The following is a 25,205-nucleotide window of genomic DNA, read 5'->3' on the forward strand; positions in this document are numbered from 1 at the left end:
TCAATATGGCCAGACAGGACCGAGCTGCCACCACAGTCAGTTTGAAAACCTCTGGTACTTTGAGCTGGGGAGCAAAGACAAGCCAGTACTTTGGAAAGAGACATCTACTCAGTGGCTGGAGGATTTGGACGTGGAGAGGCAGAGCCAAAAGGATGACTCCCGTGAAAGCCATGCACCGGGCCCTTGTGTCTCCTGTTCTCCTGTGTTATGTTCTCTAGCTGACATGGGTAGGTGGGACTATGAAGACGAAAAAATGATAACCTCACCTCTTCTTTTGTGTAGAATGGAAAGTGAGCAAGCAGCAGACAGGGTCCTGGCTGCAGTGTCAAGAAGCCTTAGAAACTACTCCTTTGACTTCCAGGGTGCCAAGATCATCACTGGCCAAGAGGAAGGGGCCTATGGGTGGATTACTATCAACTACCTGCTGGGCAAATTCACTCAGGTAAATACCTCACACCCAGGAGGTGGTTCCTAGAGGGTCAATGCCACCGCTGTCTTAGGCAATATTTAGATCTTTAGCAAAATGCATAATGGACGAGAAATAAGTGAATGAATGAATGAATGAATGAATGAATGAGCGAACGAGCTCCTACATTTGTAACCATCCCTAGAGAGGTATATTTACTTTACTGTTACCACTGGAGAATATCGAAGCCACGTCTTCATCCCCGGGAAACACAGAGGAGATTAAAATCTAAAGATTTTATTTTTATTTTTAAAAATTATGTGTATGGTGCGCCTCTGTGTGGCCACATGTACACGGGCATAAGTGCTTTCAGAGGTCAGAAGAGTCTGTTGGATCTTGTGGAACTGGAGTTACACGCAGCTGCGAGCCTCCCAATGTTAGGAAACAAATTCAAGTCCTCTGCAAGAGCAGTATGCGCGCTTAGCCGCTGAACTTTCTCCAGCCCCCATATCTATTTCATCTACGGTCATTTTCGTCTTGTTTAAAGTAAGACTATCTGGGCAGGACTGAGTGAGGCTGGGGCAGGAGGATTTCAAGTCAGAGTCTAGCCCGAGTCACATGGTGAGACTGGTTTAAAACAAAGCCGAATGAAGCAGTTTTTGCTAAGTAAGGAGTGCCTAGGGCTCTTCTCTCTTCTTGTGGGGTAGCTCACCTGTCAGGACAGCACCCACATGAGCAGACCCCACCCCACAGTGAAGCTTGAAAACAGAACCTTTTCTGGTCTAGACAGTGTAGTTGGTGACTAAGTGGGATTCGCTCTTGCTTGTGAGCTGTAAGCTTTCCTGGCCTTACATTGCTCTTCTCTGAGCTTTGTCTTCAAAGCCCTCTTGCTGGCTGTCGATCTGGCGCTGACTGGGGAACCCACAGTGGGCTTTGCCTCTCTCTCTGACCCTGGTCCTCCGCCTTTAGGAGGTAGGCTGTCCAGAGACTCCTATTACTGTCCTTTCTTTCAGAAACAGAGTTGGCTAAACCTCATCTCAGCAAACCAGAAAGAGGCAACCTTCGGCGCGTTGGATCTCGGTGGCGCCTCTACACAAATCACCTTTGTGCCAGTAAACAGCACGATAGAGGCCCCAGAAAACTCTCTGCAGTTTCGCCTCTACGGCGAGGACTACACTGTGTACACACACAGCTTCCTGTGCTACGGGAAGGACCAGGCACTCTGGCAGAAACTAGCCAAGGACGTTCAGGCAAGTGCAACCGAATTCAGTTCTGCCTTCCCCACATCTGGACCTCAGCCCCCACATCCTGTTGTTCCCCCTTTGTAATTCAGCAGTCGGTCTGAAGCTGGGCATTGTGCCTTCCAACCCTTCTCAGGCAGGACACCAAGCTCCATCTGGTGGACCCCTGTGACACGTCCACCCAGACATCCCCTCCCATGTTTGTTTACTGCACGATCTCCAAGGACATCACTCGGATCTTTTCTTGGAAATTAGTGTCTGGCCCCAGTGGTGTTGATAATGCGAGTTAAATGCTAAAGTATTGCTGGGGGAGGAGTGGCCAATTGAAAATTTGTCCACACCATTTTTTAATCAAAGGGGGGGGGGAATGCCCTCTGTGTGGAAAATACAGAATTTGTCAATCAGCACTTTAAAAATTGTCCCCAGATGTTTTCTGAGGTTTGAATTGAAGAATAAATACTTGATGTGACGAGAGGGCTGGACACACCCTGGCAAATACACACAGAGCCAAGTTGTCACATCCAGCTGTCCCATCTCTGGGAAGAGACAGCCCTCACCCCATGCAGTCTCGTGTTCTTAGAACCATCACCATCAAGACGGTGCCATCTTGAAGTAGGTGCAGCCGAGAGGTGTCCCCACACCCCCAAGTCCACACTATGCTTGGCCATAGCAGCCTCTCTTTTCCTCTTGGGGCTTAAAGTCTGTTTCGTTTGTCATTGCTGGGATAAGAGCCCTGAGGCATCTTCCCTCTCCGGGAGCTCCCAGTCTGCTGGGGGAGGAGAAGAGACGGCATGCAGACCCAGCTCCATCCAGGCTGGAGTCTCTGGACATGTGTCCTTGTGAGCCTGCTCCTCATCTGTGATCTTAGCACTAAGAGCCCAGGGACATTCCCAGTTCATGGCATTTGTGGGTTCATGCATAAATACCCTGATACATCGTATACCATGCCTGGACCCTTGTCTCTAAACCTTCCTTTAAAAACTAATTCTCAAGGGGGAGAAGGCAGAATGGGGCCCTGAGAATGCCGTTCTGAGGACATCATTTGGCATTCAAGTGCTCCTTCCATTCAGGTTTCAAGTGGCGGGACCCTCAGGGATCCATGCTTCCACCCGGGGTACGAGAAGAGAGTGAATGTCAGTGAGCTCTACGGCACCCCCTGCACCAAGAGGTTTGAGAAGAAGCTACCATTCGATCAGTTTCAAATCCAGGGCACTGGAGACTACGAGCAGTGCCAGCAGAGCATCCTGGAGCTCTTCAACAGCAGCTACTGCCCTTACTCCCAGTGTGCCTTCAATGGCATCTTCTTGCCACCTCTCCATGGGAGTTTTGGGGTAAGTTTATGAAATGGTAAGATATGTCAGCTAGAGTGTTTTGGGTTATAAGTTGTGCAAGATGCACCTATAAGGTTTTTAAATAATACCAACTTCTTTTCTTATGCATAATAATGTCCTGGTGCGACTGAGGGTTTGTCACTTGGCCTCACAATGTCAGTTTTTAGGATTGCCTTCCCCATTATCTTTTTGGTATTCTCATGATGCTAAGAATGTGCCTGCTGCTCCAGGCATCACGTGGTCAGCAGCAGAGTCAAGGTAGGAAAGAGAATGACGGCGAGAGGTTTCTCTTTGTGCGCCTCTCATACACCAGACGCCTTTTGGGGTCTGTTGGCCAGACCTTGGTGAAGTACATGTCCTGATGCCATCTGATGAAGGGAATTGATAGGCTATTTGGCTCAGTTTAATTGTTGTTTGTTTTCTTCTACCTGGGTAAAATGAGGGTTCAATAAGCAAGGAAGATAGAGCTAGCTTCAGGATGTATACCCCTCAGAGTAGGCGCACGCAATGGGCTGCAAACCTGAGCTCTCAGTGCACAGAGAAGGACGTCAGAGTAGCAGCAGCCATGGGATGATGCCACTGAGGGATTTAGTCTCTGACAAACAGGAAGCAGAAATTCGGGAACCACCAAGGGAGAACTTAAATTATCACCCATTTCATAAATAGTAATAAATAAACATCCCTCAAAGTTTGGAGAAGTGAGGGGATTATTGGATCCTGACTCCCCATTCCTTCTCTTCCTAAGCTCTCCAGAATAGGATAAAGTGTTGGTGCTGAGGAGGAAGAGATGCCCCTTGATCTAGTCCTTGCTCACACTGCCTGTTTGTTTCCCGAGACCCAGCACTACTGCCATCACCGTTAAGAAGTGTATCGTAAGAGTTACCTACCATCCACCAAGTGCCAGCCGCAAAGCAATGGTTACAGATATATTCATTGTCTACAAAGGACCAGGGCCTTTATCTTCCTTTCTCCCCTCTCAGAAACCTGAGCAGATAACAAGGGGAGATTCAGTTTTGCCCCTAGACCTCACATGAGAGGAGTTTGTGTGTTTACAAGGTCTGCACACCCAATTTAATGTCACATAAAGAGCTCAGGGAGAGAGCACCGGGTCTGCTGTCATCAGACCTGACTGAACCCCTGTCCTGTGAACTGTGGGTGCTCTGAGTTGGAGTCGCCTCTGAGGAAACAGTGGGAGAGCCATGAACCCAGACCTGCCTTGTGGCGAGACTACAGCTTTCCCCTTTGCAGGCTTCTGGGATGAGTACAGCACCAACAATGGCTGCTGAATACAGCTGTTGGCATCAGTTCTAACCCCAAACCTGGGTGGGTGCCACGTGGCTGATCTGGTACTAGCTTCCTGCCATGGGGCTTTTGGAAGACCAAGCGACTTTCCCTGACTTGGAAGAAACTTTTAGAAGAGGATAGATGGGAACACAAGAGGAAGGCATATGGCTAAGGTCTCTGGAGACAGCTAAGGGCTTTTTCGTTCTAGTTGTAGCTAGGGAGGACAAAGCGAGAGAAAAGTGCATGGATTTTCCTATTAGAAGGAATGCATCCCTGTCGTTTCCAGAGCCAGTTAGCCCGGAGCTGTGAAACCAGAGCATTTGCAGTGAGGCGAGCTTTGCTGCAATTGCAGCGGCATGGTGCTCTGTACCTCACCCTGTAAATGCGGCATTAAAATCAGTCCGAGTTCTTTAGTCTGGCCGTGCATCTAGATTGAATCTCACGTCAAAGCGAAGTGGAAACATCAAGAGGAGAGAGAACATCTGTTAAGAATTATTTATGAGGTAATTTAGAAATTGTTTCTTCGGAACGCATTGTACAACTTACATAAACAAGAAAGATCAGAAATAGAGAAGTATAATGAAAGCTCATTTAAAATGCTTTTCATACGCGTGCGCCCTGCTGGCCAATGAGCAACACGATGGAAAATCCACATGCAACAATTTAAAAATTTCTTAAGCATTTATTAATAGGTGCTTTCTAATTTTGCATCAGGGATTCATTAAGTTGTCCAGACTGGCTTTTTTTTTCTTTCTGCAAGCTTCCTGGCTCCAACTCCCAAGTAGTTACTTGGGATGATAGACATGTGCCACAAGATGTCCCTTCCTTCCTCCTCCTCTTTCTTTCCCTGTTATCCTCCTTTTTGTCCTTTGAAAGAAATTAAGTTTGTAAGTATTTATTACAAATTAAAATTGGAGTTCTCAGACAGAAAGTTGTCAAACAGAGACATCTTTAGGGAAAATGCCCAAAGCCCCACTGCCTAGATAATGCCATTGTCATTATCTGGTCAAGGGGCAAAAATCCAACGCCTAAGGTCTCAGCTTCAATCTCCCTTCTCTTTTTACTGCCAAGGAAGGCTTCACGCTCACCCTCTGTGGTTGGACTATTGAATGGTGTATAAGACTGGCTGACATTTGCTCGGAGGTTCCCCCTGCCCAGCCTCAGTAAGCATGGATCCTTGGCTGTTTTTGTCTGCCATCTTGTGGCTCTGAGTATTCTGGACATCTGTGTTAGTACAGGAAGTGAGGTGATACTGACCTGTAGGGGACATGGCGGCCTTGGGGCTCATCTGTGTTAGTGCATGAAATGAGGTGATATTTGTAGGAAGAACAGTGGGCTGCATCCCACCACCTGGCTAGCTTAACCCCCGAAATAATCACATAGAAACTGTATTCATTTAAATACTGTCTGGCCCATTATTCCTAGCTTCTTATTGGCTAACTCTCACATATTAGTTTAACCCATCTCCATTAATATGTATTGCCACTTGACTATGTATTGACACTTAACCAGCGTCCGTCTCAGGCAGGAGAACCATGGCGTCTGTCACTCTGTCCTGCTTCCCATCATCCAGTTCTGTCTTCCCTGCCTATCTAGGTTCTGCCCTATCAAAAGGCCAAGGCAGTTTCTTTATTCAACCAATGAAAGCAACACATAGTCAGAAGGACCTCCTACACCAATACTGACCTGGAGGGGGCATGGCGTCCTTGGGGCTCATCTGGGTTTTTATTTTGTTTAGAGATTTATTTATTTATTTATCATGAATGCAACGTTGCACCTGTATCCAGAAGAGGGCACCAGATCTCAATCGAGATGCTTATGAGCCACTATGTGGTTGCTGGGAATTGAACTCAGGATCTCTGGAAGAGCAAGCAGCTCTCTTAACCTCTGAACCATCTCTCCAGCCCCTTATTATTTTTATTGCTGCCCACTCTGCTTGTTTCTGGCAAGAAGGCTCCTTCAGAGTCATGATCTGTACCCACTCCCCTCCATACAGATTCTGTCGCACTGCTCTGCTCTGCTGTCTTGCCCGCAGGTTGCCAGCATTCTCACCTATTCCCACACTGGGTGGGGGGTGGACTCCTGTGGTCAGTGCTCATAGAATCTTCACAAGAAGTTAAGCAGAAACCCACGTTCTGCAGGGCTAGCGCTGTGGGGCCTGTCTACCAGGAACAATTTCCGATGTCGCCTTGCCTATTCCCCGCAGTTCTTTTGGAGACAGTGTGGAGCAGCCTTGTTATGTGGTTGCATCTGATGCTATCTGCTGCATGTTCACTGCCCTGAGATAGACTGCAGCAGAGCCTGTCATAGCTGCTGCCTGTGCACCCCTTTCTCCTCCAGCACCATGAAGATCCACAGTCTGTCTGTCTGAACCCTGACAGGTTACTTGATGGGTTGTTATCTTTGGAGGGATCCGGTGTACAAACACATCCTTCTTGGTGGTGCTCACTTTTGCTGATGAAGTCATGTTCATTTCTTACTTGGAACCATTTTAATAATGACCTTGTTGGTCACTGGCTGCCACCACCACTGTATGAAGCAACCAGGGCCAGAACCCCCTGAGTGCTGCTTTAGAGGGCAGTGGTGGCTTTGGGGTCCTTGCCTCACTGATCCTGGTGGCAGTAATGACAGATATATAGTATCTCTGAAGTCTATTCTCTGTTCTTGCTACTGATCAGACTTTGAGCTCCCCACAAACATTTAGCTGCTAGTAATATATTGCTGTTGACTAGAATCTTTGCCAATAACCTTGAAAGCCAAGTAAAACATATTTTCTATGTTATGCATAGAAATAAGCAGTGGAAATATGTAGGAACAACATGAGATAGCTTTTTGCTACTGTACAACTGCACTAAAAGATACATAGTTCATGGGACGAACAGAAGTGCAGTGTGGCATTCTGTCAACTAGAGGTTTGCAACACCAGAGCTCACCATGAAGCAGCACAAAGGGCCATGCAGCGGTGACAGTCGGGCAGTGACTAGTGTATTATCTCTTAGTACTACACCATTTAGGTTTCTCTTGAACGTTAATGGTGTCCTACACTAGTGCCCATCAGTGCCGGTGTGCATGAGATTTGATCTTTTCTCTTAGGTTTACATGTGTTTTGTGGTAGTAGATGATAAAATACCTTCAAAATCCAAATGTCCCAAGTCTGAAACTCTCTGAGATCTGAAATTCAGATTTCAGAATGCTGTCATTTGGCCATTGAACACCCTCCAAAGGTCGGAGGGTGGAGGTCCTCAGAGAGAATGATCGGATCCCATTTTTCGTTTCTTTCTTCTTTCCTGTGAGAACAATCCACAAACCCCTGCAGGCTATTCCAGGTGTGCCACCATTGCAGAATCAAAGGCAATTTGCACTTTTGTGACTGGCTTATTTTGTTTAGTGTAATGTCTTCAGCAATCCAGTCCGGTCTGAACCCTCCAAGGGACCACAAAATTCTGGAGAATTTGATGAAAGTTAAGGATCTTCCCATCAGAAAAATGGACATCAAGAAATAAACTGAAAAATTTATAAATTATAAAATTTATAATACAATCCCTTATGGTGAATCCGTGATCCCCAGCTTATGAACCTTTATCCCACACCAAAAAGCACGTAAAAAATAGGAATTAAAGTCCAGGCCTGAGCCTAACTAAGCTGGGCAATGTCTAGGAGTGAACACTCCTACAGGCGCTGAGGGCCAGTCCGCACAAAAGTTTGGAAGGCAGATTCAGACACCAATGCCCAGACATGTGATCCTAGAGCTTACACCACCGCTACCTCTGGCCAGGGTGGAGTCAACCTAATCCCCGGTGTTTGGTAAACAGACAAGGAAGTTGGAAGGAATGAGCAAGACAGAATACAGAAGGGAGTAGAGACATGTCAAGTGGTCAGTTTGGGGGCAAGTGCCTGAAGCCCGTCTCTGTCCCCACAAACATGTGTGCTTACCCTCGCTTCATCTAAACAACATCAATACCCACAAACAAGCTTACCCTTGCCTCACCTAAACAATGTCCGCACCATCTCAGTGCTTACCCCCATCTAAACAATGTTAACACCCCTCACTGTGTGTTTACCCCGTCTCGCTCCATCTAAACAATGTCCGCACCCCCTTAGTGTGTGCTCACCCCCCTTCTCCATCTAAACAGCATCAACACCCACAAATGTGCAACACTCACAAACATGCTTAAACCCTCCCTCTTTCTGAGCAACGTCAGCACCCCTCAGTGTATTTTGGTTGTACCTTTTATTGGTTGATGGATAAATTTGGCTTTGAGTTAACTTTCTTTTTTTCCTAGAGAGCTGATAAAAGTAGATTGTCAGCTATATTACCAGACAGCTGTCTAGACTGGAAATGCAAGGAAAATCAAAGCTGAAAAATGAAATCTTACTCCATACAAATGAGCCATGTGTCATACTAATGCAAAGTTGCTTGCTTTTGTTACATTAGATATGAGTTCTATATAAACGAGGTTTTTAAAATTACGTGTTTTTAAAGAGGCTTCCGCTGGGTTTATTTTAGCTGAACTCGAAGCAGCCAGCTTGTTCACACCGTGGGATTGCCACTAGAGGGTTCCCTTGTTGATAGAGTGGGAAGTGAGTGAGCTCTGGAAGGGTCTGAGTGGAGGCTCCTGCTGCTCCTGCCCGGTTGGACACAGCCTGACACTCTGCCCTCTGCTCTCCCAGGCATTCTCAGCCTTCTACTTTGTGATGGATTTTTTTAAGAAGATGGAAAAAGACAGTGTCTCCTCTCCGGAAAAGATGACTGAGACCTTAAAAAGTTTTTGTTCAAAGCCTTGGGAAGAGGTAAGTGACCAGAAATCACAACTGTGAAATTGGTTCTGCACCCGCAATGGCACGGAGGGTGTGAATCTGTGCATGGCCTCATGCTGATTTGACAAAATCCAGCAAATGTGTTCGAAGGCCAGAGAGTGGGCTAGGAATGCCATCATCGCCGTGCCCTGATGATTTATAGTGGCTCAAGCAACAGCCTACGTTTCTTACTTAATGCACAATTTTGCAACAAGCAGCTGCTCCCATGGGTTTAGTGGTTTCTCTCTCACTCAGCCATTGCTTCTTCAGTTCAGTTGCCATGGATACAGGATGGCTGCCATGGCCTTTATAGGTCAAAAGAAGGAAGAAGCAGATGCATCTATCCTTTTTCAGGATAAAATAGACCATCCCAGAAGTCCCTCTTCAAAAATAAAATCATCCCTTTATTTTTAAAAGCTGATTTTTCTATTGTTTTATTTCTGATTGATACAGTTTTATAATATACAATATATTTCAATGTTATATGTACATCATACATATATCATCGTATCAGAACAATGATTATAATTGTCACCTTAATCATGTACCATTTATTTGTGGTGAGAGCATTCAACAACCTTTACTAGGTTTTGAAATCTGTAGTTTGTTATTGCTAATTATAGTCAAACTACCACACTAGAGAAGAGCAGAGTTTGTTTCTTCCTGGTGATGACCTATCACCTCCTTACTCACCTCCCACCATTCCTTGTACCGTCGCTTTTCCTCCTCTGATAGCCAACACTCCTTGTCTCAATGCTATGAAATCTTTTGTGTGCTATTTATTATATAATAATGGGTTTCGTTATGAATGGTTTACTTTTTAATATCCATATAAAAATAATTCACTATTTGTCTTTTTGTGTTTGGTTTACTTGACTTAATAATAATGTTCTCCAGGTTCATCTGCATTGCACAAAATGGCAGATTTCATTATGTGGTGTGTGTGTGTGTATGTATGTGTGTGTAAGAGGGAGAGAGACAGACAACAGACAGAGACAGACAGACAGAGACAGAGAGAGAATCATCGAGTGAAAAATGCAGATCCTGAGTTCTGAGTTTGAATCCCTGGGTGAAGAAGGCCACCTTCCTCAGGATGCTGGTGCTGTCTGTCCTCCAAGGGCTGACCTGAATGCTAAGGCTTTGTTGGACATTGTTTCCTTAAGATGCCCGTAGAGGCCCTGCACTAACTGTGAACACTATGTAAGAGTCTCTGCTTAAACAGAGATGAGTGGACTTCCTTCTGAGAATGTTTTCGTGGCGTTTAATACACTAACACATTGTTGAGTTATTCCAAGCACAGGGGATGGAATTAGATGCTGAAACTGACTCTTTCTGAAGCTCTTAGGTGGAAGGAAGGAACCACCTTTTCCCTAGAACACTTACTCTTCTCACCCAGAGCCCCTAGGAAGAAAAACTTCCTTGGGAGACCCAATTGAAAACCCTACGCCCTTCAAGGAGTGAAGCGCCATCCCATCCCCACAGCCTGTAGGAGAGACTGACCCTCAGATCCATGGGAGCTGGGACTTCTTTGGCTCTTTATTGGATCTATCAGTGAAAAGGAGCCATAAAGGTGTCCATTCTACAGGTTTGATATTTCCCTCACTACCTCTAGGTAAAAGCATCCAATCCGAAAATAAAGGAGAAGTACCTGAATGAATACTGCTTCTCTGGGGCCTACATCCTTACCCTCCTTCTGCAAGGCTATAACTTCACAGGCAGTTCCTGGGACCAGATCCGTTTTATGGGCAAGGTAACTTGGGAATTGGTTGGGGGTGTGGAAGTTGGGAGGACGTTGGTGACAAAGCAGTTTTGAACTCAGAAAAGGTAGGGGTCCATGTGATGTAAGTTTTGACTTGACACCTGTTCCATCCACCATCCCACCAGCTGGCGTTGGTGTCAAGCCCTTCTGGGAACAGCAGGCAGCTATAGGCTGCCTCTAATGATGGCTGTTCACATTCTATCATTCACCTTTCCGCACACACAACTCTTAACTGGTTCTCAAAAGGTCAGTTTATTCATTTACTAGTATTTCATCAGCCATTGTCCACCCTGACTTCAGAATTCCCCAGAGGCGCCCCTTTGTGACTCAGGAAAGGGCGATCATGGGTTTTTTTTCTTTTCTTTTTTCTTTTTCTTTTTTTTTTTTTTGCCTTCCCCCTTAGCATTTATTTTTTTACTTTTTTATTGTTTTTTTAAATTTATATATTTATTAAGGATTTCTGCCTCCTCCCCGCCACCACCTCCCATTTCCCTCCCCCTCCCCTGATCAAGTCCCCCTCCCTCATCAGCTCGAAGAGCAATCAGGGTTCCCTGACCTGTGGGAAGTCCAAGGACCGCCCACCTCCTTTTCTTATCAGCCTTGCTAATGGGGCAGCCTGGCCTAGAATGAGACCGAGGAAATAGCTTCCCTGCTGTGCTTCCCCACAGTGCCACCTGCAGGCATCCAGGAGTAAAGAAGCAAGCAGCCTGTGCGAGATGCTAGCCCATTTGATGCCAAGCACCACAAACAAGAGGTCTCTGTGTTGCTAGCTAGCCCCATGCCTGCTAATGCCTAAAATATTTTAAAATACAGTGATCTCAGACAAACCAAAACATTAGAATCAGGATTATGGCAGCTCCGGTATACTCATGTGCTAATACTTAATACTCTCTTACTAATGGATCTTGCCCAGTCCAACGAACCTTTTTTTATTTTAACATCCCAGACTTCCTTCCATGCTATAAGACTATTTCATTTTTAAAGCCGGGCGGTGGTGGCACTCGGGAGGCAGAGGCAGGCGGATCTCTGTGAGTTTGAGGCCAGCCTGGTCAGCTAGTTCCAGGACAGGAACCAAAAGCTACGGAGAAACCCTGTCTCAAAAATCAAAGAAAAAAAAAGACTATTTCAGTTTTTAGAAGGAATCTGTGTTAAATTTGGTTGATACATTGGACAGTGTTGATTTATATTCTCAGAATGCTACTGATGTCTCCAAGTTGGGGTGATGACTCCCCTAAATCTCGAGACTTCTTTGGCATGTACAGTCAGATAAGGTTTCCATCCCATGTCAAGAGGAAAAAATAGTCCTATTGACATGATTGTCAATATGGGTTAGGGTCGGGAAGGAAGGGGTATTGTGAGTTGGCACAACCTCTTAGGGGATATTTTTTGACGATATGTGCTAGAAGCCTTAAAAGTGTGTCCATCACTTTGTCTTATTTTCCCATTACTTGAGTACTAAGTAATTGGTTAAAATGGGTGAAAAGCAGTCTGTGTTGGAAGTGACAAGTATTACTATGTGAATTCTCCCAGACACAATTTATTATTTACTTGTTTATTTTGTAAAAACAACAGCAATATGTTCTCAGAGGACCAGAAGGAAATGTCGCAGGAAAGGCCTGAACAAGTCCTGTGTGGCGCTGCCTGTAGAGCTTTGGGTTTCTTCTTCAGGCTGCCTATTCTTGCTAACTTCTCTGTGTCACCATGGACAGCTCTTGTCATACAACTTTTCCAAAATTATTATTCAAATATCACCTCTATTGCTGCAAGTTCTGGGTGACTGGAAATTATTTTTTTCCAAAGGCTAGAAGGTCAAAGATTGCCTCATAACTTTATAAGAATCTTTATCAGCAGCGAGGTGCATGGCCTTCCAACTTCACAAAGCTAGCTTGCTGGAATGATTTCCCCCATGAAGCCCTGGGTCGACGTGGCTTCTCTGGCCTGGCAAGGATGTCAAAGGCTAGGACCAATCATTATTCCTTCTTCTTTTTACCTGTTTCCTGTTACCCCTCACTTAGTCCCCCAACTCGTGAAACAGAAAGACTTCTCATGGCCTCTTTGAATTAAGTGCTCCCAGGCAGGTAAATTGGACAAGCATTCAGTAAGCTTCCTGAACTTCCAGAATGTAGTGGTGAGCCTCCAAATTCTAATCATTTGCTTTGTTTTTCCCTCCACGTCGTTCCCAATGTAGCATATAAAGTTAACCTATTGTGTAAAGTACGCAGGGTGTTCTCTTCCCATTGGGTGCTCAGTGTTATGGGAAGGGTTGTGTGGCCACTATGGATTATCTTTTTGGACCACAAACAATAGGATTTTTCCCTACTGTTTTCAGATCGAGGACAGCAACGCAGGGTGGACTTTGGGCTACATGCTGAACTTAACCAACATGATCCCAGCTGAACAGCCACTATCCCCGCCTCTTCCTCACTCCACCTACGTCAGCCTCATGGTCATCTTCTCCCTGATCTTGGTCGCTGTAGCCATCACATGTCTGCTCATCTATAGCAAGCCTTCCTATTTCTGGAAAGCGTCTGTATAGCAGGAGCAGCCGGAATTTGCTGTGTGGAGTGAGAGAGCAACTTTCTCAGGGAGCGTGTTCCTCCCTGCAGGGGACTCCAGAGTCCCGTCCCTGCTTTCCAGGGACAGTCTGGACCAGCACGAAGCGACTGAGGCTTTTGCTGAAGCCTTTCCTTGGGAACACTCAACCACCTCCACTGCAAGGACTTCCTGGTGATGTTCTCTTGACTTTCCCAGCTACCTTCCCTCTCCTTTGTCCTCTGTGCTTGTGATCGTGACTTTCATGGTCTGCGCTTCAAATAAAGAACAATACCAACTTTGTCTCAAAGAACTAAGAGTCCCAAGTGCCACACTGCCCAGTGTGAGCTGGCTGTCATAGCTTTGGGACTCCCCCTCCCCCATCTCGTGAGAAAGCCATGCAGTGCCTTTGGAGAGAAGAGACACAAACCCATTCCAAGCCTGCCCTTTGGATAGGAGGATTTTTTGAAATAGATATATACGTGCTAAAGCCAAAGAGTGTTGTGCAAAGGAGCTGATGTGCTTGTGCCATTGTTGTGATTCACCGTCTGCTGAAGATAAGAGTGGAAGCCGTGTGTTCCTGCACAGTGCCAAGATGCTCTCAAGAAGAGCACACGGGCCAGAGGTTTTTGAAAAGCAGATGCACACATTGGCATTTTGGGGATTCTGTGTGATAGTAGTGTGTGTTGCTAGGAAGAAAACTACAGTTGCTACTCAGGACTGGGAAAATATACCCTCTAATGCATCTTGTAGAGCTTTTTTTTAATGGTAAAATACACATAACATAAATTTCACCATATTTGCATTCTGCTCAGTACAACGGAATATCATTTAGTAATTTACAGTGTTATACAATTATCTCTATTATGAAGATTTTGTTTCCAATTAGGTGTGTATGCATGGGTCTGTGCACATGAGTACAGTGAACATGGTGGCCAGAGGAGGGTATCAATCCCTCGGAGCCGGAGTTAGAAGCAACCAATTGTCAGCTGTCCAGTGTGAGTGCGGGAAATTAAACTGGGGTCCTCTGCAAGAGCAATGTGTGCTCTCAACCTCCGAGCCACCTCTCCAGCCCCTACGCCGCTATTTTATCCCCTTTTATAACCAAGGTGTTGGCTGGGGACAAGAGCACACATGAATTTTCTCAAACTACAAACTGTTCCATTGATCACTAAGTAGACTCTGTTCCGCAGAGATGGCTTACTGGGTTTAAAAGCCATACAGCATCCTAGTGTCCCAAGACTTAATTTAGTGAGGGGGTAGGCTTTAGCCCTGCTGTGGTATTTACACATCAAGTGTTGCTACCCCTCTGTTATACAACACATGCCTTATTTTGTTATTTCATGGAGTGTTTTGTGGGGTAATGGCTAAATGTTTATTTTATTATGGAAAAGTGGAGAGGTCTTGTACCTTTCCTATGAGTATTGCTGCAAGAATTAACTGTTGAGCAGAATTGAGCAGTGATGTATCCTCACTCTGCCCCAAGCTGTCTGTCCATCTCTGGTCTGGGGACGTACTGCTCAGAAAGGAAAGTTTCCCATAAACTAGATGTCAAGTGCTGCGTATCTCTTGGGTAGTCAAGGCATTTCTCCTTTTTACAAGTGTCTTCTCTTATTCCCAATGGATGTGCTGACTGTATCGTAGATGCCATTGACCATCAGCTGAGCATCTGTGGGATATTCTATGCTTGGGTGCACTGTGTTCATCTTCCCATTCCGTTCTCACAGCAGTCTGAAGAAGGCGGCTCTTATGGCTCCCAGTGCTCATGGCAGAGTTGTGTGCAAACTCACATCTTTTTTCTTTTTCTTTTGCTTTTGTTATTGTTGTTTTGCTTTGTTTTGTTTTTGTTTGTTTGTTTTAAGACAGGATTTCTCTATGTATCCCTGGCTGTCCTGAAACTCACTCACTCTGTAGACCAGGCTGTCCTTGAACACAAATATCCACCTGCCCTGCCTCCCTGGGATTAAAGGCATGGGCCACCATACCTGGCCATTTTCCTCCTTTTGAACACCCCACTACCACTACTGCCAATATGTTGGAATTCAAAATGACTAGTTTCCTTCAAAGAATGAAAATATCTCTTGTTTAATTACATTTTTGTCTTGTTTCCCAGGTTCAAAAAAAAAAATAATGGAGACAGTTAGGTACAACCTAATTTCAGTTCCATTGGCGGGAAGGTTAATCCAGGGGTCTTCTTTGGGCCCTTCTGGGTGGAGCAGGCTGATATCAATTAATTTTAATATTGGATTGTTCATTTGGTTGTAGTTAATTATTGTTCATCTCTAGACTTTTACCCAGGACTCAGAATCTGGTTCTGCTAAGCCTATTCCTTTGCATGTTGGTATTTTTTTTTTCTAGGAGCCTACAAGGGCAACCAGTCAGCAGAAGTGGGCTCATCAGGATATAAATAAAAACATGAAATTACAGAACTAAGCTTTGTATGTGTGTGCACATGGGTGTGTATGGGAGAGAAAAGTGTCACTTCATCCAAATAAATAAACAATATCATGTGACATAAACAAAAGTCTCAAAAGTACATTTCATTTTAGTGTTTTCTTAACCAAGATCCACATGGGAAACAGAGGGCATGCTCCAAGGCAGGAAGCAAGCAGAGTTTAAGAAAGAGATTAAACTCAAAATATTCCCATTTCAATAATTAATCAATGTAAAAATTATTCATATATGGTTTCATAATCCCATGCTTCCAAACCCTGTTGCATGTATTACATTCACTTCATGATGAAGACTAGCCACCTTGTAGGCACCCAACACTGGCTACATGTTGGCATATTGGCACATTTGGAAAATGCTTCTGATGTTTACAAGGTAGGTAAGAGGTAAGCTCTCGTTGCCTTCTCCTTGGGGACCATAGGCTGCAACATCCCTGTTGTTCTCTCGTTATACACAGATATGAATGGTATTCCTAAACAAGCTGTTTAGAGCCCAGCTGAGCATTTCTCTGTCTTCCTATGGCTTTGCTACCCTTGTGTAACAACGGGGTCAAGACATGTGATGTGAGCTTGAGAAAATTCCACTTGGAATCAGAGGTAATACTTCATGTTTGTATTTCTCAAAATGTAAACTTCATTGTCAAAATAAAAATCAAAGATTATCTTTAAAACCTTCAAAAAAGTCTTATATGTATGGGTATTTTGTCTGCATATTGTATGGGCCCCACCTGCATGTAATGCCCAATGAGGCCAGAAGAGGGCACCAGAGCCCCTGAAACTGGTTTTGTAGGGGATTTTTGACCCACCATGTTGGTGCTATGAATCTAACCTGGTTCCTGTAGACAGCCAGCTCTGGTTCTCTATAGCATCAATTTTTTTAAAAGTAGAAACAGCTGTGCATGGTGACGCATGCCTTTGATTCCAGCCTGGTCTACATAGTGAGTTCCAGGACAGCTAGGATAGCTAGGGATATGCAGAGAGACCTAGTCTCAAAACAAAGCAAAAACAAAGTAGAAATGATATAAATGAGTACTCTTGTATGGAATTCTCAAAAAAAAAAAACAATGAACAAGAAAAAAATTTAGCTTTAAAAATAAAAAACTCAATTTAAACCATACCATCTCTGATTGGAATCATAGGCGATTTCCTGTTGCCTATAAGTAAGATTCCCTAGCAACACCCAGGGCTCCAGTAGTCCCTGGCTCTAAGCGCTCTCCAGGCTCACGTCCCATTTCACCCGCAGGTGTTCCTTGTGTTCTGTCCAGGTAGCTCCTCTGATTGGGCTACCTTTGCTCCACCCTACCTTCAACGCCCAGCCCAGGTGTCCTTCCTGCTGCAATCTGTGTCCTAATCTCCAGGCCAGTGACTTCCTGTACTACCACAGCCCTTCAGAACTTCGTTAGAAAGGTCAGCCCATTCTGTCTAAAGTATGCTCCTTGGGGCCAAATATGTGACCTGTTTCCTTCTGAAAGGCGGGACTCAGATATTTTAGTGGAGGGAACAGTTCTAGCCAACCTCTCTCCCGACTGCCTGGCCAGCTAGAAACCTCCATCCCTAGAGAATTCCCTTAATGCAACTACACTTCTGCACTGCTTGGCTAACTGGGCAGTGACACCTTTAACTACTCTAGACACATGGAGATTTTCCTACTGAGCAAGTGCAGTCTAGTTTCTGAGTAGTTCATCGTCCAGCACTGGACTGTGGATATTAAAATGGGATTGCATGGATTTAAATGAACCTTAAACGGTCATGCTTATCAACATTTAATGTACATACAAATCACCTGACTCCCAGAGGTTGTCCTCCGACCTCCTCATGCATGCCATGGCATGTGTGCACCCACACAATAAATAAGCACATACATAAATACATAAGTAAATGTAATAAAAAGGAAGTCCTTGGTGGCATGGTGGGTGCCGGAAGCCAGACACTAGGTAAGACAATACCATGTAAGGAAAGGAAAAAGATTACTTTTTCTACAGGTATGGACATAAAGAAATCTGAGGATTATTTTCCTTTTGTTGTTGCATGAGGAAGACAGAGCTGGTGCAATGAGGTGGGGAAGGGGTGAACCTGATGCTTAAGTCACCAGCAATGTCACAAGAGCCCAGAAAGGATAGTATGGCTGGGACCCAGGACAGGTCAGCCGTGATGGGCCGGGCATACTCATTCTCCTGGAGCAGGAGCGACAGCTGTCTGCTCGTGCTAGGTTGGTCTGGTGTTTAACGTTCGTGTCTGAATCTCTGCTGCATCTAAAAAGCAAAGTCAGCTGCTGAAAATTCAAGGCTGACAGTGGGGTGGGCTTGAGAAGTGACAGAAATGAAACACCAGCTGTGGGCAGGAAAGGAAATGATGGGAGGGCTGCCCCATGGACTGTGCTGTGTGCTCTTGGGAACCATCTGTCTGTGCGATCTTACTCATTATTATTACTAATTCAATTTAGTGTCTTTTTTATGGGCCCAGCAGTGAAGGGCACCTGCTGCTCTTACGGAGGCTGTAGTTTGCTTCCCCAGCAGCCACATGAAGCAGTTCACAATTGCCTCTAACTCCAGCTCCAGGGCGCCTGGAATAGATATGTACAGACACATACAAAAGTTTCTTTATTCAACCAATGAAATAAAAAATTATAGTATTTTAAAATTTGTTTTTCAGTCATATGGAAAGGACTAAAGCCACAAAGGTGGGAGAAACAAAAGGTAAGGAAATTTGGGGCTGGCGAAGAGAAAACAGAGCCAAGCAGCGCGGTCATGAGTGCAGTAGACACTGTAATGACACACAGTGGTCAGGGGCATGAGCTTGATGACGTCAGAGATTAAAATTAAAGGGAAAGAGGGGCTAGCAGTTAAGAGCACTTGTCTCTGGGCTGGGGAGCTGGCTCAGTGGTTAAGAGTGCTGGCTGCTCTTACAGGTGACTCTGGTCGAGTTTCCAGCATCTACAGGGTGGCCCACAATATCAAATTTCAGGGATCCAACACCCTCTTCTGAGGTCCGTGGATGCTGTACGTCCATGGTGCATGTACATTCATGCAGATAAATGCTCAGACACATTTTTAATGGCAATTGTTGCTCTTGCCAGGATCCAGATTCAGTTCCCAGGATTCACGTGGTGACTCACAACCATCCACGACTCTAAGGGATCCAAAGCTCTCTTCTGACCTCTGAGGGTACCAGGCACACATGTGATGCACAGACTATGTGTAGGCAAAACACTCATCCAGATAAAATTAAAAATCTTGAAAAGGCAAAGACAAACAAAGGTGAACAGAGAATGCCAGAGTTTTAACCACAGTGATTGGTGGAACTCGGGGTTCTAGGCCTGGGCGCACAATGACTATTGCAACTTTCCTCAACCCAGGATCCTGCAGTGAAGGAAAAAAAAAGACTCAATTTGGTGCCAAATTCCTTTATGAAGGGATTATGATTCTGACCAAGTTTCTTGTTTGTAGCCACACCTGTTGTCAACAACTTTGAAAGAGTAAAAATAAACTCAAACTCTCTGACCTTTAGTCAAAGTGGAATGGCACTCACCTCTGTGGGCCCCCACATTAGTGCTAGGATTGCAGACATAGGCCACCATCCTCAACCTTCACTTAACCTTTACAGGTGGCATTTTAGACATAACTGCCCAGACAGGTTGACACCCTAAGTAAAGGTGACCAAAATAAAGAAGATCATAAAAAGGCAACTGATGCTGAGTCTCAGGACCAAAGAGCTAAGAAGGCCACTGTGAAAGCCTTGGAGCAGCTTTGCCTGGGGAGAACGGAAAGACCTTCTCTCTGCACAAGAAAACAGCTGCAGACTGCATTCATTGACTACTACAGTTTGGGTGGCTGCCCGCCTGCCCGCCTCCCCGCCCACCTGCCCGCCCGCCTGCCCGCCTCCCCGCCCACCTGCCCGCCCGCCTGCCCGCCTCCCCGCCCACCTGCCCGCCCATCTCCCCGCCCGCCTGCCTGCCCACCTGTACAGATGCTGGCTTTCTAAATCTTTGCCAAGAAGTTCAAACTTTTATGTGAAATCTGCTCTCTAGCTGGAGCAGTGTAAAAACAACAGCAAGGGACTGAAGCCACAGTTCTGCATGTGACGTTAGACTACTGGGCTGAAATATCTCCTGGAATGCTAACCAGCTCCCCACTTCCTCCCCCTGATGGAAAACACTCTTTAGCCTTGAAAATATTTAGGATTCCTCAACTTCTGTACTATAAACTCTCTAGTAGGAGATCTCAAGTCCTGTACTACGTTGACTTAGTTATTTGGACAATATATTTAACACTTAAGTACAATAATAATATATCATAGTATGCATACACACAGGGATTTTCTTAAAAATCCCTGACACTGGATGATACTCCTAGAAGTTAAGTGTCCTTAAAGTACGTCATATTCCATAATACTTGCCACATGCAGACATAGCTTGTTTAGTACAAGTACAGAGCATTCTTGACTCTGCTTCAAGACTCTGCTGTTGGGCTGTAGACATGGCTCAGTCCTTAAAGGCTAGGCTCATGACCAAAGAGACAAGAATTTACTGTCATTGCTTCTAAAGTGTTATACCAGATGAGCCCTCAATAACAAAGATGAAACAACCCCAAGGATTTTATTTGGAATGAGAATTTGGCCAAATAATTTTGAGGCTTAGACACTTTAAACAGTGAATAGTTTTTTGTTTAGTTATTTATTTGTTGTCCAGATAATGTGGCAAATGGAACTTCTGAGTTCATTTCCTCGTGCTCCAGGGTCCCTACCTAACCTGTTACCTTTGCAGCATTTCTATACCTCCCTTTCCTCAAGTGTGGGACCGTCTAGTTTTAAGGCCCTGCTACACGTCTCTAGAATCGCAGACCAAGCATTCAATGGGGAGAGCAAGGAAAGCACTTCATCAAATTGATGTGGGAGTGTCATATATCAATCTGTTGATTTCATTGGTTAAGCAATAAAGAAACTGCTTGGCCCTCATAAGTTAAAACATAGGTGGGTGGAGTAAACAGAACAGAATGCTGGGAGGAAGAGGAAGTGAGCTCAGACTCGACAGCTCTGTTCTCTGGAGCAGAGAGGCCATGCTCCCCTCTCCTGGGTGGACGCGGGGATAGCTCTGCTCTCTGAGGCACATGCAATGAAGCTCCCACCCAGGATGGACGTAGGCTAGAATCTCCCTGGTAAGCCACCTCGTGGGCTACACAGATAATTAGAAATGGGCTAGTCCAGGTGCGAGAATTAGCCTAGAAGAGGCTAGATGGAAATGGGCCAAGCAGTGTTTAAAAGAATACAGTTTGTGTGTTGTTATTTCGGAGCATAAGCTAGCCAGGCAGCTAGGGTGCTGGGGACGCAGCCCCGCTGTTCATATTACAACATCAAATGTCACGTTGAAATGGTGGGGCACACGGCACTGTTCTGAGCCCCAGTAGCAAGCGCCCAACTTTGCAGGGTTTATTTGGGCCATTATTTTAACAAGGAGAAGGCACATGGGGTGGAGGTGTATTGTTATTTGTGTATTTATTGCCTGATTGGTACACTTACAGTGCAGGTGCACTCGGAGGCCACAGTCTCACTATGGTTGGCTTTCTCTATCACACTCCAGTTTATTTACTGAGGAATTGGCCTCTCCTGGAACCCAGAACTTGCCCCAGGGATTCCCACCTCTGCCTCCACACTTTCCTGGCAATCCGAACTTCACTAAACTCACACCAAGTGTTTTATGTGCTGAGCCATCTCCCCAGCCCAATAATTAACTAAATTGTTAATTTTTTGTCTTTGTTTTTTTTTTGTTTGTTTGTTTTTTGTTTTTCGAGACAGGGTTTCTCTGTGACTTTGGAGCCTATCATGGAACTAGCTCTTGTAGACCAGGCTGGCCTCCAACTCACAGAGATCTGTCTGCCTCTGCCTCCTGAGTGCTGGGATTAAAGGCATGTGGCACCACGGCCTGGCAAAATATTAATTTAATTAATATTAATTTAACATTAATTAATTATAATTATTTAATTTAGAAATCTATTTCATTATTACTTTAATTATGTGTGTATGTGTGTAGGGGAATACATGTATGTGTGAGTTCAGTGCTACTGAGGCCAGAAGAGGGCGCCAGACACCGTGGAGCCAGAGTTACTGGTGATTGTGGGCTGCCCAATTGGGTGCTGTGAACTGGGAACCTTTGCAAGGGTGATAAGTGCCTTTAACCACTAAACTATCTCCAGCACTCAGCCCAAGACTTAAAAGATAATAAATTTGTGACATAAATTGCAAACTCTGAAAATGAAAACAAATCACTTGAATTGAAATCTGTAGGCATAGGTCATATTCAGGTCACCTGAAATGAATGCACCCACACCCTGCGCCTGCGCTCCTGTCCTTCTTGGTGGCAGGTGTGGCTCTCAAGCTCCACTCACCACCACCACCAGCCACCCCCACCCCCACCCCTGTGAGGAGGAGCACGAGAGGCTGACGACACTGGGGGCGCACAGGGAGATCTCGTGCTTGGAGGCGGAGCTGAGACAGGGAACCCGCAACGCGCATGCTCTTGGGCCGTGGGCGTTGGTAGCTGCTTGTGATCTGCTTTCACTTCCCAGGCACATCAGAAGAGCAGTGTCTGTCGGGTGAAGGTCCTGTTGTCCTTTAAGGTCCCCACGCTGGTCCCTGAACACACTGGGGATGGAGCCTTGCGCTGTGCGGGAATCTTGGGGCTGGGATAACACGGAACCGTGCCACCAGCCAGCCATCCCCATGAGGAATAGGGCTGAAAGCTTGTGTGTTCCTCAGCTTCGAGGTCAGTGTGCGATTTGGATTATTAAATTCAGGTCAGAAAACTATTTCCTGAGTGGAGGAAGGTGATCGGCTGCAGTTGAACTCTCTGCTGGTATAGACATTAAGATAACACCTTAGAATCAGCGGAAATATGAGCTTCAAAGGTAGAAAGTAAGGGACAACAAAAGGCGGGTACGAGAGCCAGAAAAAGTCCCCAGAAGACTGTAGAATAAGAATTAGGCCTAGTGGTGATGGCACATGCCTTCAATCCCAGCCTTCGGGAGGCAGAGACAGGCAGATCTCTGTGAATTTGAGGCCAACCTGGTTCCAGGACAGACTCAAAAGCTACGCAGGGAAAACCTGTCTTGGAAAAGGAAAGGAAAAAGGAAAAGAAAAGGAAAGGAAAGGAAAGGAAAGGAAAGGAAAGGAAAGGAAGAGAGAGGGAGGGAGGGAAGGAGGGAGGGAGGGAGGGAGGGAGGGAGGGAGGAAGCACTAAGTCCATTGAAACAGGTTGCAAAACTCAAAGGAAAGGGATGGCAGGGAAAATAAATACTAGTCTTGTCCCAGCGTTTAAGTGGTAAGTGTGGCCCGAGCGCCTCTGGGTTGGCTTTCTCCCACTGAGACTAAATGAAGACCTACAAATGGCGGCCTTTCAGGCTAATATCTAAACAGTGCAGGACTCCCACCAGCTTACTGGACCTGGTGGGTGTGTTTGCGCTGTAAATTAGATAGTTCTGATCAATTTCCAGATAGGAAAATTCCATTGCCGTGGATATATTAAATACGAACCTGCAATCTATGGCAGTTTATGTCACCTGTTTCCATATTTGTTTCAGCTTTTTTCAGCACACCTTCCTCATGGAGGTGAAATCTTGTCACACAGGAGCAGGCTGTGATTCCCCACTTGGGCTTGAGAGCACAGGGGAACTTAGCTTTGACGCTTTCCAAAGACACCAATTTCCAGTTCAGGTTTCTTTTCAGACCATGTATTCCTTCGATCCTCCTGCCTCAGCCTCTCCTATGCTAGGATTTTAGGCATGCATCACCAGGCTGAGCCTGGGCCACGATTCCCACTTACATCATTGAAAGAAAATCCCAATTAATGAAAAGATGGGAAATTTTGAACATGTCTGGCAGTAGAGTATCCGAGGGCCATGATGCTTTTTATGGACTATGGCCGGTGGGATGCTTTTGTTAAAGTCTGACTTTTCTGTACCTACTACTAAAGGGTAGCTGATGCGGAGTGTCTAGTGGATTTTAATTTGGAGAAAATGCTGCCCACTGTTTCAGTTCTTGCTGGAATCTTTTTGGCACAGCACCCTAACTCAACTCAAAGAAGTCTAGAAGAACCTGATTTAAGAAACACAGCTTTTTAAAACCTTCCTGCTGTGTTACAGTAGATTGGCTGAGGTAAAGAGAAAACCACGCAGGACTGAAGTTTTAAGTGTGGGAAGAGGGGACATTACTACATTTAAAAAGAGGTGCAATAAGAGCCCAGGGAGAAACGCATTGCTGGAAGCATTCTCAACCACCGAGACATCTCTCCCATCCCAGCGTCCAAGGGTTTCTGAACGACAAGCAGGGGGCAGAACCTTTTACTAGTAAAATTGCCACCTTCAGCTACAAGAACGTCTGCCTTTAATTCTTGTGCTTTGATTATGAACTTGTAGGGCATCTGATACAGAAATTGATAACCCTCAGGTTTCCTCAACCTTTAGAAAGAGCTTTAAATGCAAAAATTAACGACAATATTCGAAAGAGGTCGGCCTTCGCCCACAGCCAGTTTTTAAAGAGAGAATGCCAAGCGCTGCTGAGGGAGATTTTAATCCGGCAAATGCTAGTCTCAGCTAGTGCTGCAGTTTTCTCCAGGGTCTTCTTGATAACTGTTTATTTATCTTATATCCTTTATGGAATAAAACGGGCTAAGAATACCTTCAGATTTGCAGGAAAAAATTGATTCAACGTTTTGTTTTCTGTTTTATTTAATAAATCAGTAAAGTTTTATTATGTAGAGGATGTGTGACTGCTAATGTTTCCTGTAATTTGCACATGCATCAGAATGTCAAGTATTTGAAGCTTTTGTTTGTTTGTTTCTTTGTTTTTTTTCCAAGACAGGATCTCTTTGTAGCTTTGGAGCCAGTTCTGGAACTCGCTCTGTAGACCAGCTGGCCTCGAACTCACAGAGATCTGCCTGCCTCTGCCTCCCAAGTGCTGGGATTAAAAGTGTGTGCTGCCACTGCCTGGCTGAAGTTCATTTTATTGTGTGTTTTTGGGGTTTTGAAACAGGGTCTTCCTATATAGACCACAAGGCCAATTAGGATCCTCCTCCTTGAATGCTAGGGTTATGGGTGCACTATCATGCTGGGCTTGGGGTTCATCTTAGAAGGTCTTGAAGAATGGGAAGAATTGGTAAATTAGAAGTTGGCTGTTTTTGCCATCCTATTCCTAGTGTGTCTAACTTTGGCACATCAGCCGTGAGAATCTTAAGTGGCCTTAAGCCAGTCATTGAACTGTCCTGTCCACTAAGTAAGAAAACAAAACAAAGCCCTTGGTACCTTAGACTTGACTCTTCTCCGTTCCAAATCTGTGTAGTACTTTCCCATCCCGTCCAGATCTCCTCCCTGAGTATCTCATATGCATGGGTGTACTTTCCCATCCCGTCCAGATCTC

General features: G+C 45.2%; 1 protein-coding gene across 2 annotated transcripts in view; it reads left to right on the top strand.

The window, feature by feature from the left end:
* Entpd1 (ectonucleoside triphosphate diphosphohydrolase 1) overlaps positions 1–15,874 on the top strand; it is an 84,840-nt gene extending 68,966 nt beyond the window's left edge. Inside the window, exons 5-10 of one of the 2 annotated variants that reach the window (XM_013348112.2) lie at positions 283–442; positions 1,420–1,656; positions 2,718–2,978; positions 8,934–9,053; positions 10,672–10,809; positions 13,148–15,874. In XM_013348112.2, coding sequence (XP_013203566.1) covers positions 283–442; positions 1,420–1,656; positions 2,718–2,978; positions 8,934–9,053; positions 10,672–10,809; positions 13,148–13,354 — 1,123 coding nt within the window. In that variant the 3' untranslated portion in view covers positions 13,355–15,874. The remainder of the gene's footprint in view (positions 1–282; positions 443–1,419; positions 1,657–2,717; positions 2,979–8,933; positions 9,054–10,671; positions 10,810–13,147) is intronic. The other variant, XM_026781691.1, reaches the window with a different exon arrangement.
* The last annotated feature ends 9,331 nt before the right edge of the window (positions 15,875–25,205 follow it).

This window comes from Microtus ochrogaster, chromosome 8 (genome assembly GCF_000317375.1).
Source record: "Microtus ochrogaster isolate Prairie Vole_2 chromosome 8, MicOch1.0, whole genome shotgun sequence".
NCBI classification, from domain to species: Eukaryota; Metazoa; Chordata; class Mammalia; order Rodentia; family Cricetidae; genus Microtus; species Microtus ochrogaster.